Source organism: Bacillus rossius, chromosome 2 (genome assembly GCF_032445375.1).
Source record: "Bacillus rossius redtenbacheri isolate Brsri chromosome 2, Brsri_v3, whole genome shotgun sequence".
Lineage (NCBI taxonomy): Eukaryota > Metazoa > Arthropoda > Insecta > Phasmatodea > Bacillidae > Bacillus > Bacillus rossius.
In genome coordinates, this window is record NC_086331.1 from 103323237 (window position 1) to 103338377 (window position 15141).

The window sequence follows — 15141 nt, forward strand, 5'->3', positions numbered from 1 at the left end:
TTGTCCTTTCATACAACTAGCATGCAGAGAAACTTGTGTCATGCTAGAGGAAAGTAGCACTTCAATACACCAATTCTATGAGGCGTGCTTTTCATAGACCTAACAAAGGAAAGTTTCCATAAATCAAAGATGGATGTAGCAATATGTGTAAACTCACGGAGGTGTGGCTGCAGTGTGTTCGTCAAATGCTGCAGTTTCAAGCGTGAGAAATAACTAGCACAAGAAAGCGTTGTTGTTGGTGTCATGAAAACCTGTCTTGATAAGACACGTGAGCTGAAGATTGGCTTCACGTACGTTGGCTAGTTCACGGTCATTTACAGCAGCAGAAGAGGTTCAGTTAAATCAATACTGCTCAAGATAAGATGGCACAAACTTTGCACACATAAATTGTGGCTAGTTTGTTTTTTAGATTTTTTTCAGTTTCCCTTCCTCCAACCGAATGCCATAATGGCACCTGAAACAAACCAGGAGGAGACTGGAGACGTATAGCAGCAGTCAGGGCCAGAGTGATTCCATAGTTTTTTTTTACTGCTTCGGAATACAACTTGCTGATAGTTAGCTAAATTAAAGAATGGATAACCCAAAAACCAGTTAATCCGGGTCTGGATAATTGAGAGTTTACTGTATACATTTCAATGGAGAGCACTGAAACTAACTTCTCAGTATAAACATTCTGAACTCCTAGTGTTTATTTTAACATGAATACAAGTAAATACAGCAGATGTGATTGTGTGGTGTTAAATTTTTTTTTGCAATTTTATTCTATGTGATGCTATGATTAGTAAAATATAAATTTGGCAAACTCTTCACAAAACTCACAGTGCAAATGAATGCAGAATAACTGTAAGTCCATAGCAGTGTGTTGTTTTATTTTTGGGTTCGGACGGTGTGCGTAGGCAGAGCTACGACGTCACCATCGAACTAAACGTGGAGGGCACCGGCACGAGGTCGTCCAACACGCTCGACTTGAAGAATCCCTACTTCAGGTACACGGGCCAGGCGGCAGCTGCTCCGCCGGGCGTGAACCACACTTCGCCCAGCGAGTCCTACTGGAGCCAGCTGGATGCACAAGGAGCTCGCCAAGGTGGGTGGCGTGCTCTTGTGTGATGTGCGCTCTCTCGCCCGTCCCAGTAACTCCCGAATACCTTCTTCGGTCTCATATCATATACTGTAAGTACTATTGGTTTCAGTTTCCAGTTTCACTACAGTTAATTATTTAGATCCCTTTTAGTCCAGTCATTTCAGGCATTTTAAACCCCAATCTGCAGAAACTGAATTTTTGTATACACCTTTATTACAGCGTTGTAATGAAGACATGAAAAATTGACATTGATATTGTGCCGGCTAAAATAGTTATGAAGGTCAAAAGGTCACGAAAATCGGTTTTTCGCAAATATCTCGCGACTTATTGCTCAGAGGTCAATAGAGGTTATAAAAATTGTTTGTCATGAAATTATCTACCAAAAATGCCTCTTGCATTTTTCTGTAAAATTAACCGTTTTCGGAGTAGAGTGCTGAGAAAGCGACTATATTATGACGATGCACTCGTTTCCTCACCACCTTCGAGGTAGAATGCAAGGTGTGTTTTTTTTTTACATGGTTTCCTCCGTAGGCATAATCCATGATATGTAATAAGAGTTTTTTTTATTTAAGAGTGAATAATTTTTTATTTGAATACTGAATAATACAGTAAAAATAAACTTAATATATATATTTTTTTGTCATTCATTGTCAATATCTTCAGTTTATATATCATTAACAATTGCTGACGGAACATCGAGTGGTCTTATTCCTCTATTTAAATCAACATTTTCATCGTTTTCATTATTGGTTGACTCTGCGTTTAAGCATGACTAGCCACGGCAATGTCCACAAACTTTTGAACATCTTAATCCAATTTTTTTGCATCCACATTTGCCGAACATCTTAATCCAATTTTTTTGCATCCACATTTGCCGCCACAACCTTTTGTACAATTACAAAAGATTGTGTTCAGTATATCATCGGGTGCTGGTGGTAATAAAGTTGCTATTGGCTGTAGTATATTATTTTTTAACTCCCAACCCCACTGTTCTGGATCAATTTCTCTTCCTAGCCAGGTTTGTATTTGATAATACACTCGATAAATATGCTGTTGAGCTGCTGAAGAAGTAGGTGGTAATAATGGAAATTTCACAGCTGTCCTTTGTCTTATTAGTTTAGCAAAGCTACAGTATCTGTAATTATCTATAGAATGATCTGATTTTATAGCACCGTACATTGCTAGTAGAAAATGTATTCCAGCATTGACAATGACAAAAACCTCTATAATATAAGTATATTTTTTCACAAAATGCCCTAGTATCAGATAGAAGTTTTTAAGACACAAACATGAATAAAAAGCAATAGAGTTTACACTAGGGATGGGAAAACCGATTGCTAATTTCATCGATACCTACCAATTCTACTTTAATAATCAATAATCGAGAATCGGTGATAAAAGTCGATTCCCGCATGTAGCAAAAAAAAAATCATTTCACAACATTGCCAATCTGTCAGATACAATTATATAACGACTCATTGAGTGGGGTTATGACTGACTAGACGCATATATAACAGTCATATTTCCCCTAATAAACAATATCTAAAACTTGGGTCGATGTTATACACAAGTCAAAGTACAAAAATTATTTATAAAAAAAATTAGCACTGCGTATTAGTAGGGGCCTGTTCTTTTCGCGATCGCGATTAAACGACGATAAATGCGAAATCACAGTAAAATACAGTTTTTACGCGAAATCGCCACAACACAACGTTTTTACACGAAATTTAATATTTAAACGCGAAATCGCAGTGTTTTTACGCGAAATTTAAATACTGGGTAAAAGACTTGTCTCGTCACTGGTAAACAAACACCGCAACATGGCCGCCACTGAACATTAATCATAAATGCACTAAAGCAAACAAAAGCTTACACACGCTCACGTTATAATGTTAAACCCAAAAATATACTGTAAAAATACGCAAAACTACAGCGTTTATGTTCCTTTCCGGCATAATGCTTGGATAGATAAGACAAACAGGCGAAGTTTTAAAGTCTACGTACACCACTCGGGGCACTGACTTCAGCTTGGAACAGCGACACCGGATAAATACAAAAGCAAGCAGATGATTGGACGAACGGTGGCGAACGTGTTTGGAACAGCCTTACATGAGTGGCCATACCACGTCAGCCGGGGGCGCTGGCATATAGTTGGAACAGCGTCGTAGTATCAAGCAGATTATCGGGCGAACCAGGTACCAGGCTCTGGAAACTCTTAAAGGGGACAAATACTGTCGAGGGAGAATACAGGACAGCTCTATACTAATAGCACAGCCGCGCGGGCGAAGAGCGTCAGCGCTGCTACCTAGCAGCTCGGCGTGATAACAGCACCCACGGCCATGCATTCCAAGCCTAAAATGTATTAAATTCAACTCGTCATTGCACCTAGACTAATCAACAGATTCTTTTGAAAAAAATCTTTGCGGCCATGCAGATTTAAATTTATTTGCTGAAAAGTGAGTTGCTTTCGATGTAAAAAATAGTTAACAATATACAGCATATTTTCAAGGAAAATTGAAGTAAAAATTTTCAAAGCATTATATTGCTAATCATCATTCATTTAGGGAATTATCTAATGAATTAATTAAAATACCCAAAAATTTTAGCCAGCAAATACTATTGATTTGCTATTGTTCAACAGCCTATTGGTTAAAAGTTTTTTTATGAATATGTGCAATATAATGAGTACAGTTGTTCATATAGTGTATAATACGTATATAATAATCATATGTACAGTTAACAGAGATTTGAGCACGATATTATGAAATTAAATAACATGGACATTTAAATAATATTGAAAATTAAAGGGAGATGAAAAAATACATAATTTCAGTATGACATAAATATGTAGAAGTACATAGCGTCTGACACAATGTAAATAAACAATATAATCCTTAAATTAGAACTTACAATTGCACCATCTTAAGCTACCATAAATATTAAATATGTATTAATACCTCGTTACTTTAAAATAATAATATTTAAATAAATGCATTATTACAATGGTACCAGAGCTAGAACAAGTTTTACAAGATTCACTTCCATTGTAAATGAAAAAGGCAAATAATATACAAGAGACGAATATGCTTGTAAAATTTTATCCAGCTGTACCTAAATAGGTAGCAAGTAGTTTACTTTCCCCGATCATACCTTATAACCACTGCTATGCTAGATATTCCATACAATTTACATGTGCATGACTTTTTTTGCTTTTTTGTTTTCTTTACTCCGGGTTCTCCCACATTCATCGTTTACACCTTTTATAAAACAATTGATTATGACATTAAAATATTTGTTAGCAAAAATTTCGAAGCATTCGTCACACATTTCGATTTCAGTGGGTTTCTCAATCAATCTAATCATTTTTAATTTGACATTCCTGCAAGAAATATTAAAAATATTTACAAAATATTCTTCAAAAATCTCACATATTCTTGTCGACAACAAGTGAATAGGCTTTTTAGGGTACAAAAATTTTGCATAATCATACTGTTACATAGCTATATGAATGTCCTCTAGAGAGTAAGAATTTTCGTTCAATGAAATTTTGTTCTGGCATTCAGCATGTGGCAATTTACTACAGGCCCAACCAGCTACATACTGCTTGGTGCTGTCCCGACACAGATCTACATTTACCGGATCTCCACTGTCGACGTTGGCAGCTAATTCACTCATTGAGTCATTGCTGTTTGTCTGTACCAACCGCAAAGAATGCGCAGAATTCAAAAAATCACTTTTCTTCAAAAAATATTTGGCTAAGTCTATTTCACAGTTTCCATCTTGAGATGGCGACAGAAGTTGATTGCATATGGTTGTTCTAATGGAACACCTAAATTTTGAACAGTCAGGCGTTACATTGTTACCTCCTTTTCCACGTATAATTGAGAAAAGATTTTCTATGCAATCCTGCGTAAGACGCAGAGTCAGAAGAAACTGAAAATCATATTTTTCTCTTAGCTCAGTCCATAACTGTTTGAGAGCGGCAATATTTATCAACCACCCATTTACACACGGGAGAACTTTACCACCTTTATTAAGAACTTTCATTTTTCTCAAATACTGTACCATTTCTTGCAAAAAAACCCAGTGCGGAGAAGAATCTTTAAGTGCTCTGCGAAACACCTTAGGTGATTTTAACTGGCTTGAATTGGAACACGTCGAACAGAGAGTCAAATTTTTCAATAAAGTTGGCTGTCGGTATTGCCAGAGGTGTGAGACAATTAAAAGATACTTGTGTCAATATTCCTCGACTTACAGAATGACTGAGTACTTGTGCAGCGAGACACACACGCATTGGTGAAAATGGAGGTAGGTCTAGATGTTTCTTTTTCAAGTTGGGTGCAAGCCGGGGATTCATATCTTTGTCTTTATCATAAAACATGCGTACATACTTCCATGAAATATTTTCCCCATTCAATTCTATGTCATACTTTTTAAAATTATTCCTTATTGATTTTAGTAGATGAGGAACATCGTAAAATGTATATATGCGCTCGCCGTCTACCTTGAAAAACGACTTTCGTTCATCAATGTCAAGTAGCCTGTGCAGTTTCATGTTATTTGATCCCTGGTCACAAACCAAAACTTTCGGGATGAGACCATAGGCCGTAATTTTTCGTACAACATCAGAAACTATGACTTTAAGTTTTTCACCATCAGTAGCATCTTTGGACAAAAAATATCCTACAACTTGCTTAAAATTTCTTTTTAAGCCTCTTATCACGACAAATGCTTGTGTGGCAAGAATTGTACTTCCATCTTCATTTATTCGCTTGTTTTTATCGCAAGGTGTATCCCCCAAGTCCGGAAAACCTTCGAATAAATCTGCACGAGCATCATATGTTAAATATGTTTTCAAAGACATTTCATCTATTACCACCGATACGAGTCTATCTTCAATCGGCAAGAGTTCTGCCTTAAGCTTCATTAGACTCAGAACCGAATCATTAAGGCCAGGCGAAACTGACAAATTCTGCAACCACCTTCGTAACGACCTAATAGTAGGTAAACAAAAATGTTTCTGCAGGAATCTGTAACAGTTTGAGGAACAGTAATAAACCGCCAGAGCAAATGTTTTGCCAGCCTCCGTGTATCTTCTAGCCATTAGGCTTTTTCGTTGTAACCTCAACTGAGACATTATGAAAGGCGTTACTGAACCACTTGTCATCAGCTCTTTTCTGCTTTCCAATTGTTCGCATTTCCGAGACAGTTTAGACATTTCCTCTTGTATCTTGCGCATCTTCTTTCTTAGTCGAATAGCCGTTTTCTACTGCTGTAGTAGTTTTCTTGACATAACTTTCAGTCTATCTTCTGGATTCATTCGCAGTCGCTTCGGTAGTCGAGCATCGCAAGGCAGGTCTGTTGCTACAACAAAAATTATGCTGCAGTTACTAATGAACAATTCAATAGAATACATTAAAGTATATAACTATTACCACACCTCGGTCAGTGGAAAATTTTCCTGATCAAATATTTTTTGTTACATCTCTTGTTACTAATCTATTGGATTTCCCTCACAAGTTAAATGTGCATGTTAAACATCCTAAAATTAACTCTTCAGCTTTACAATATTATCATCACATGTATTTTTTCCACTAATGTAGGATTGGAATAGATGAACTATGGTTGTGAAATATATACCTATGGTAAATGTATACAAGTGAGGTAAGAAAACACTATCACTTCATACGAAGTGAATTGCCAAATTTCTTAAACGTACTATGGCATGTCTATAACAGTTTTACTAATATATTGTTTATTTTTAACTTCGTAACCTGGAGTTCTTTCATGAAGACCCTTTACACACTTTCTTGAAAGTGAGAAATATTGGAGATAAATAAGTATCGTATGAGGAGGGTACCACACGGCAGGGTATGATATCCTAAGTGCAGACTTCTGACAGGGTACCTGTAGGTATCTGCATGCCTTGAAAGATTACATGAAATGAAGCCCTACAATGTAGAAATGATGGAATGAGAAAGGTGTGGAAAACTCCCGAGGAATCTCGCCGGCCAAAGACGTCAACAACGTTTCCCACATGCGAAAAATCGGGGACTGACCCGACTAGTAATCGAACCCGGGACGCCTTAGTGAGAGCCGAATGGTCAAAATGAAAATTGAAGATAATAATCTTCTACAGTTTTAGAAGCACTTACCATTAATACTTGGTGAAGGATTTTCTGTGTTTTCTTCATGTTGCAATCTCTTTTTAGGACTGCTGCGAAATGGTTTCTGAGATTTTTTATGTAAGTTCAGTGATGGTACACTGCTTCTAAATAATCTGAAAACACAATTAAATTACACAGAACACATTAGTGCATTAGGCATTGATCACATTATTTACATTTATATATATTTACACACACACACGTGTGTGTGTGTGTGTGTGGGGGGGGGGGGGGGGGAGGGTTGGTGTTATTACCAACATGTCTGGAATACTAAATGCTAACTGATTTGGATGTAAAATGTTAATTAAAACAATCTTTTAAGTGTTTGTATTGAAATTTATGCTTTAATATACACAGAATCAGTAGCCGCACAGGTGCGAACTTTACTGTTATATTTTGGGGTCCACGAAGGGCATTAATAAATTGCTGTAAAATAAAAAATTATTATTTTTACTGAGTGGTGTGAATGACTATTCTTTTGCGCCAATATTTTTAATTCGTACTATTTACTAAACTTTATTAGGGATTTCATATGTTTGCAATTTTATTAGTCAAAATCACAACTTAACTTACCGACCATATTTTTAGAACACACAAAAAATACATCAGTTAGTAACGAATAACTGTCAGACCATAAGGATGGTGGTTGTTACTTTCGCTCCTTTCAACCGTACAAAAATATAATATTCTTGTATAAAGACTATATACGTATGTGTTTCTTCATAATATTCTTGTGAAAATATATTCTACTTGTTACAAATATATGATTACAGTAGACCTGCATATTACATTAAATACCCAAGACTATAAAAATATGTCAAAACTCTGGAATATACTTTCTTGGATTCCATTGCCTTTGTGCTCTGCTTTCCCACTTCCTGCGAACCCCTTTTCATTTAGGACTTTACAGTTTGACTCTATAATTTTATCTATTAATTACATGGAATGAAGTATTTTTTCAAGACACATCACTGAAATTGAAGTTTTCAGTTACCTATTTCGCGAGGCAATGGCGAGCTCTCAAAATTATGTTCGTAATAAGCATGTTGAATTTTTTAAACAATTAACCATTAATTTGAAAAATTATGTTGTTTTGACAGTTAAATGTACTGGGATCACGTATATCAGTTTCAAAGGAAACAAACCAATAATTTCAATACGCTGCACCACAGTTCATGCGCCAGGTATATACCCTCTTAATGGTTACGCAAAAGAATAACTTTTTTTGAAGCTTACTTACCTCTGACTTGGTAATCTGGGATTTCTGAAGCATGCAGGTTCAAAATGTTCCGAGCACACTCGATAACTTCTGCCCATGTACTCAGGACCATGTTTTCTAAATACAGTAGAACCCCTGTCATACACTTTTCAACGGAGGGCACAAAAATGGTGTATGATGCGGGAAAGTGTATGAAAAGGGAATGGCAATAATATTTTTTTTTTCAATCTAGCATACCAGTACAATCTCAGATTAAACTTAAATACGTAATGTGTAAATAATTACATTATATGAAAGATATGAATTCATAATTATACATACATATAATAAAACCACCAGAAATGTAAAATACAGTCCATAATCAAGTAAAGCTGACATGAGAAACAGTGGCCTTACAAAATGTTATGAAGTCCTTTCTTGGAGGGCAGGAAAAGTCACCAAGCCTAAATTAGAAATTAAAAAAATTAGGCTATTGTAAAAAGAAAATCAGAAATTTATGCTTGTTTGTTTTTTTTTACAAACAACTTTATGCAACAGAACAATTTTCAATAATATTTTTAACTTGAGAAACATAAAATACAAAACACTCCGATCGTAAGAAAACAATAACAAACGGGTATATTCAGTTCACAGATTAATGAATGCACAAAATATGAGATCCGTGCCTTGGTAAAGCGCGTGCACCATTTTCATAATCATTGCTAGTTTGCGCCACTAGTCTCGCTTGGTGCTGGCCATAGATGCTACTAGCGAAGTGCACAGTCTTCCTGATACTATCAATATCTATGGTGCGATAAAGTTATTTTCTTACGTTTGCAAATGTAAACAATGAACGTTTTTCAAAATAAAAGCATTAAAACGTAGTTTATCAGGAGGAATATAACAAAAAATTTGTGAATTTTGGGCTTTTACACTTCGTAAAAACGTATGAAACGGGAAATTAATGATTTTATAAGTGTATGTTCCGGGAAAGTAAACCATTGTAAATATAGTACTTTCGGCGGGACCAAAATTAATCGGCGTATGACACGGGAAAATGTATGAAACGGGAACGTATCATCGAGGTTCTACTGTATACCATCAAAATTTTCTCGCTGGCTTTTGTGAACCCATTGTTGGCAGGCATTTGTGAACCCATTGTTGGCAGCTGCAAAGTAAAAAAAAAATATTATTTTTGCTATCAATTAATTACTGATTGCATACATATAAATGGAATGAAATAATTTACACTTATGTCCCGGGCCTTTGGAAATCTGAAGAAATACTTCAAGCTGTTTTTTTACGAAATAGTTTTTACAACCATATACAGCACAAATTCCTCCAGACATTTTGGTAACTGACGCAGTACTAAAAGGCCTGCGCTATATGTTTTTCAAGAAACAAACATACAAAATATGTCATATTGTGTGTGGCACTTCATCAAAATATTGTACTTCCTTTGTTTTCTGTTCTTTCAGTAGAAATTTCCCTCTCTCTATTTGTGCGCTGCACTGATGCGGGAAGTGGGAAATATTACAACTCACGATAGTATGTTTTTCTAAGAGAAATATTTTGACTTGGGGAAAATTTTTACGTTCTATAAGGCAATAGAATTAAAAAAAAAAATTTAATATTAATTCCTTTCAATTCTGACTGTTACTCTTTGTACTTCAGCGAGTTTAGTTTCAGAGGTTTTCGTATGGTGCGGCCGTGGTCGCGGCAGCTAGGGGTAGTCATCACGCTGAGCCGCGAGAGCGCAGCACCGTCTGTTTCTCGCGAAAACGAGCGAGCTGCCCTGTATTCTCCCTCTACAGTATTTGAAGGGGACCTTGGGAACTATCTTTACTTCGTCACCCAGCCGTATGGGGCAGCACAAGCATTTTAAATCGCGCCAAAAAGCGGAAAAATGTAAAGCAAACATTCATTTACGGATGGTGTGAGGATGATGATTAGTTGATCAACAGTGTTTTATAGATTTTGTTGGGTCTTTACCACAACGCTGAAATACCATAACGCCGAATGTCAAAATTGACCACAATGCCGAAATAACAACGAATGAATTTGTGAAGGTTTCTTAAATGTAACTTAATGCCGAAATACCACAATCAAGTACAACACTTTCATTTGCTAGTTCTCTAGTTGTTGCTTAATTTTGTTACTGTTTCATTTCACAAATTTTTTTGTTAATTTTTACCCTTCTCTAAGTTAGGCAAGTTGTATGAACGAAAATAATTTATACTGCTCAAGGAAAGCCTAAAATATTTTTTTATAGTTTATTCTGTATTACAAAACAAATTTTAGATTAGCTTGACCCCTTTGACATATGAGCCATTAACTTCTAATGATGTAAACATTTATATGAGTTAATGTTAATAACTTAGTTGTGTACTCAAATTTTATAAATATGAATTTATGATGTATGCTACATCATATATGTATTGAAAGCTGAAAAAAAAATGTTGCAAAAAGAATTTTAATTATTTAATATTAAGTTAACTAGGTGAGTATCGAGTATCGAGAATCGAAGGATTTTTTAAGGAATCGCTAATCGGGTATCGGTATCGAAAATTTTGGAATCGTCCCATCCCTAGTTTACACCTTGGTGTATGGTATACAATACCGTATGTGAGTGCATTCTAGTCGCTTTCTCAGCGCTCTACTCCGAAAACGGTTAATTTTACAGAAAAATGCAAGAGGCATTTTTTGTAGATAATTTCACGACTAACAATTTTTATAATTATTGACCTCCTAGTAGTAGGTCGCGAGATATTTGCGAAAAACTGATTTAGTGACCTTTTGACCTTTATAACTTTTTTAGCCGGCACGATATCAATGTCGATTTTTCACATCTTCATTACAACGCCGTAATAAAGGTGTATACAAAAATTCAGCTCACTAGGAATTTTTCCACAGATAAAACCTTAAATGACTGGACTATTTCTTGGGTTTTCATCTGCTGAAGTGCTGTTAGTGTGTGGTATATTTACAGTTGGCTTTGTGTTCATGTGACTTGGAAGTTATGTTTTTCTTTTATTAGAAAATGTCTTTTTGAGCAGTTTCTTTGGTTAGGATAGGTTAATTTATGCCATGGTAGAAGTTTATGTCAAGGACAGAAATTTTGTCAAACTGAACAATATTAAATGTTATTAACTGAAAAGTATTAATTTCAGGTAATAAAATTTTTTGGCTTCAAACAAACTCCTTGTGCATTATGTTTAAAATGGCACCTATGATCTTGCAGGTGTTTTCCATCATTATTGTGACGTGCAAAACAGCGAAATGTTTGAAGCTTCTGCAGGTTACATAATATAGTTGCTAGAAAAGATGTTAAGCACAGTTACTGATGTCCAAAAAGGCTGAAATGATGTTGCAAAAGGGCTTGTCACCAGGGAGCTTAAAATTACAGGACTTAAAACTGCCTTGTTCAAAGGAAGCGGAGTTTGTTTGAGTGTAACCACACCCACACACACAGCTGATAGTGTCCACCATGTGGCTTGTCCATGGGACCTAAGTTGCCTTGGTCAAAGTATTTCCAAATTAGAACCCTTTTGTATCTTCATGAGTTATTATGCATTCAGTTGTGCATTTCATCGTCATTGTAAAAATTACTGAATAATAAACAGTAATAGAATATAAAAATTTGGGATGTGTGCAACTATGAGAACACCATGAGAGAAGTTAACAAGCAAAACATAGGTGGGTCACCTGCCCATTTTGGGTAACGGAAACAATAATTGTAAATAGGAGACTCATCTGTAGCCATGACTGAAATGAGCCTTTGAAAGATACTTCTGCATTTGTCAGGTATGGGCGCAGGTGCTGATATATTGATTTGGGCAAACGGCAGCTGTCGCCCCACTGGCCCATGTTTGCGACAATGTACCAGGAAACATTTTTCATAGCTGCAGTAGTCATTTATTTTTCCTTGCCAAAAGTAGTCCGGGAATAATGTAAATACAATAAATGTGAGATTTCTTGATGTATGTTATAGAAGAAATGCATACATTTTTTTAAAAAGTAAAACTGTGAAACTTAAGGGTGTACCAGAAAAGGTTGGATGAAGCTATTGAGAATGTGGAAGGGGCTTATGTATGTCATTGAAGGGTGAGGGTTGAGGTACAATGAGACAAAGGTCAATCTGGCTTGGCTTGGCTGCAGTGTTCTAGTACTACTATCACAGAATAACAAAATTGGAAACTCTCTTAAAAATATAAATTTGAAAAATCAGTAAAAAAAAATTTTTTTAACGGCCGTAATTCTACAGCCTACATGCTCCTTGTTTAGCCACCTGCATCTGTTCGAACAAGAGGGTGAAATTAGTCATTTTCTGTGCATTAGTGTTGGAAATATCCAATATTAACTGTATTTTTATTCCAATCTGTTACTTTTATGTACTTATCTTGGAGGTGCATCAAGTTTATCATTATTTCAGATAATGTTCTCAGGTTCAGAATAGCATTAAAATTTCAACTTCAGAGGATAAAGTTGACTTTTACAGTAATGCATGGTATCACTCCATTTTTTTCATCAGCAGCTTCTTAAACTGTCTTAGTTGCCAGTAGGCATGTAACAACTAGAAATAAACAAATAATAATAAATGAATTAGGCAGTAACTGCAAGCACTTGGTTTTGGAGTTTGATGAATGTTGGATATGGTTTTACAAAAACTGAAACAAATTAATTTTCTGCAAGAGACTTTGAGTCAATTTTCTTAGGACATTCAACAGCTTCATATTTGCTTTAATAATTTAGTACTAAATGCAGACAGCTTGAAATTTAACTTTTACATCTAATGGATTTACCAAAAATAATTTTAGTTTTTCATGTTTTACAAGAACATCTGTAAGTTGATGCTTTTAGTCCTAAACTTATGTTAAGCACTTGCAGCCTCTAGTCTGTACCATACATAGTAGTTTTAAAAAGTTATAAAAACTAAGTTTTGAATGGTATTTATTTTTCTTAAGAGCTGTGTGCAACTTATTTTATCAGTGCCAACTCAAACTGGTTATATTCACTGTCTTCTAAAGTGTTGCTGAAAACATTGTGTTGAAGAAAGACAAGTTGCAGAGTGATCACTTTTGATACATTCAAAAATTTAAAGTATGGTAAAGATGTAAATAATAACTAAACTTCCTACCTACAACAACTTGTTTATCATTTCATGGCTGTATGTACACAGATTGGATGTGGTTTGATTGATGGAAATACTCAGCAAGGCTGATGAACACAAAGATTTAATGTATTTTTAATACATAGTATTTATATTTATTCTCTCCCATGAAAAGGTGTTTTTTCCTATAATATGGAATGCATCCTGGAGAACATGCATTATAAATGTGTTGCTGCTTAGAGGCATAAGTAGGGTGCAGTGACTAACAGTGATTGGGTACAATTTATAATCATTTCCAAAGAACTTATCCAATCAGCTCAGAAAGAAAAAGTTCTTAAAAGCTGCTACATGACAAATCAGCGTGTAAAAAAATATACTGCATAAAAGTAAAGAGGTTGAATGAAAAGAAACTAAATACTTTGCAGAATGCCTAACAAGACTTTAGCCATTGTTGAGTTTAAGTCACTCCAAAAATAAAGTATGTTCAAACTGTGCATAAAAGCTTGTTTTACTGGAAAAAATTTTACATACTTAGAAAAAAATCAAATACAACAAAAATATATTTGACTTCACCACCCCTTCCTGTAGGCATTGGGCCAAAGAAATCTACACATACAACTTACAGAGGCTCTTTTGCCAATATGTGTTGCATGGCTCCCTAACATTTACTGTTCATCACTTTAGTTTGAGCACATAACAAACAACTGCTAACAACTTTTGCAACAGATTAGTGGATACCCCGGAGTACATTAAACTCTTGAATATGTTGCACAGTCTTTTTTACTCCAAAGTGTCCAGTCTACATGCATTAGTATGCATATTTCATTTCTTAAATTATCAGTTGTACATAGAATCCATTTTGGCACAGTATTACTTACATTCTGAAAAAGGTGTCCTTCCTTCATTACAATTTTATCCTTAATAATATGTCTACTCTTAGCAGACTCCAATTATTTCACTACAATCTTCAACCTAGGGTCCTCAGCAAACTGATCCTTTAATTTCTCGGAAAATTCCTTCAGCCCAGTTTACATTTTTTTATTTGTATCAGAAACTCTTTTACTTGTGTAGCCTGTACATCTGCCATACTATGTTATAAAGCATCTGCTACTATCTGTGTTTTTCCTGGAACGTGTAGTTATGTCCAAAGTGTACTCCTGCAATACCAAAATCCATCTGGTAATTCTACTGCGTAGTAATTTACAAGAATTAATGTGGCATAAGGTCTTGTGGTCTTTCAATGTTACAGTTACTCTATCATTGATGTAGGTACGGAATTTCGAACACGAAAATATAATGTTGAGCATTTATTTTTCTATAGTTGTGTAATTTATTTCAGCTCTGTTAAGAGCCCTACTGGCAAACCTGTTCCCCTTCATCATTTACCTGAAACAATGTTGCCCTAATGGCCTTATTCAATGCATCACAAGCTAAATAAAATTTATCATCCAGCTTAAGGTGTTTAGCAACACTTCCTCCTCCAACTCCTGCTTCAACTGTTCGATTGCCTGCTTTTGCTTAGGTCCCCATTCCCAATATTGTCCCTTTTGCATCAGCTTTCTCAACGACACACAAATATTATTGA

The 15141-nt window shown here is 35.4% G+C and overlaps 1 protein-coding gene across 6 annotated transcripts in view; it reads left to right on the top strand.

Moving 5' to 3' along the window:
- The window catches only part of LOC134529537 (histone-arginine methyltransferase CARMER), a 202268-nt gene that overhangs the window by 68876 nt on the left and 118251 nt on the right, over positions 1 to 15141 (top strand). For all 6 annotated transcript variants that reach the window (XM_063363738.1, XM_063363734.1, XM_063363733.1 and 3 more), the window contains exon 9: positions 897 to 1084. In XM_063363738.1, the coding sequence (XP_063219808.1) occupies positions 897 to 1084 (188 nt within the window). The remainder of the gene's footprint in view (positions 1 to 896; positions 1085 to 15141) is intronic.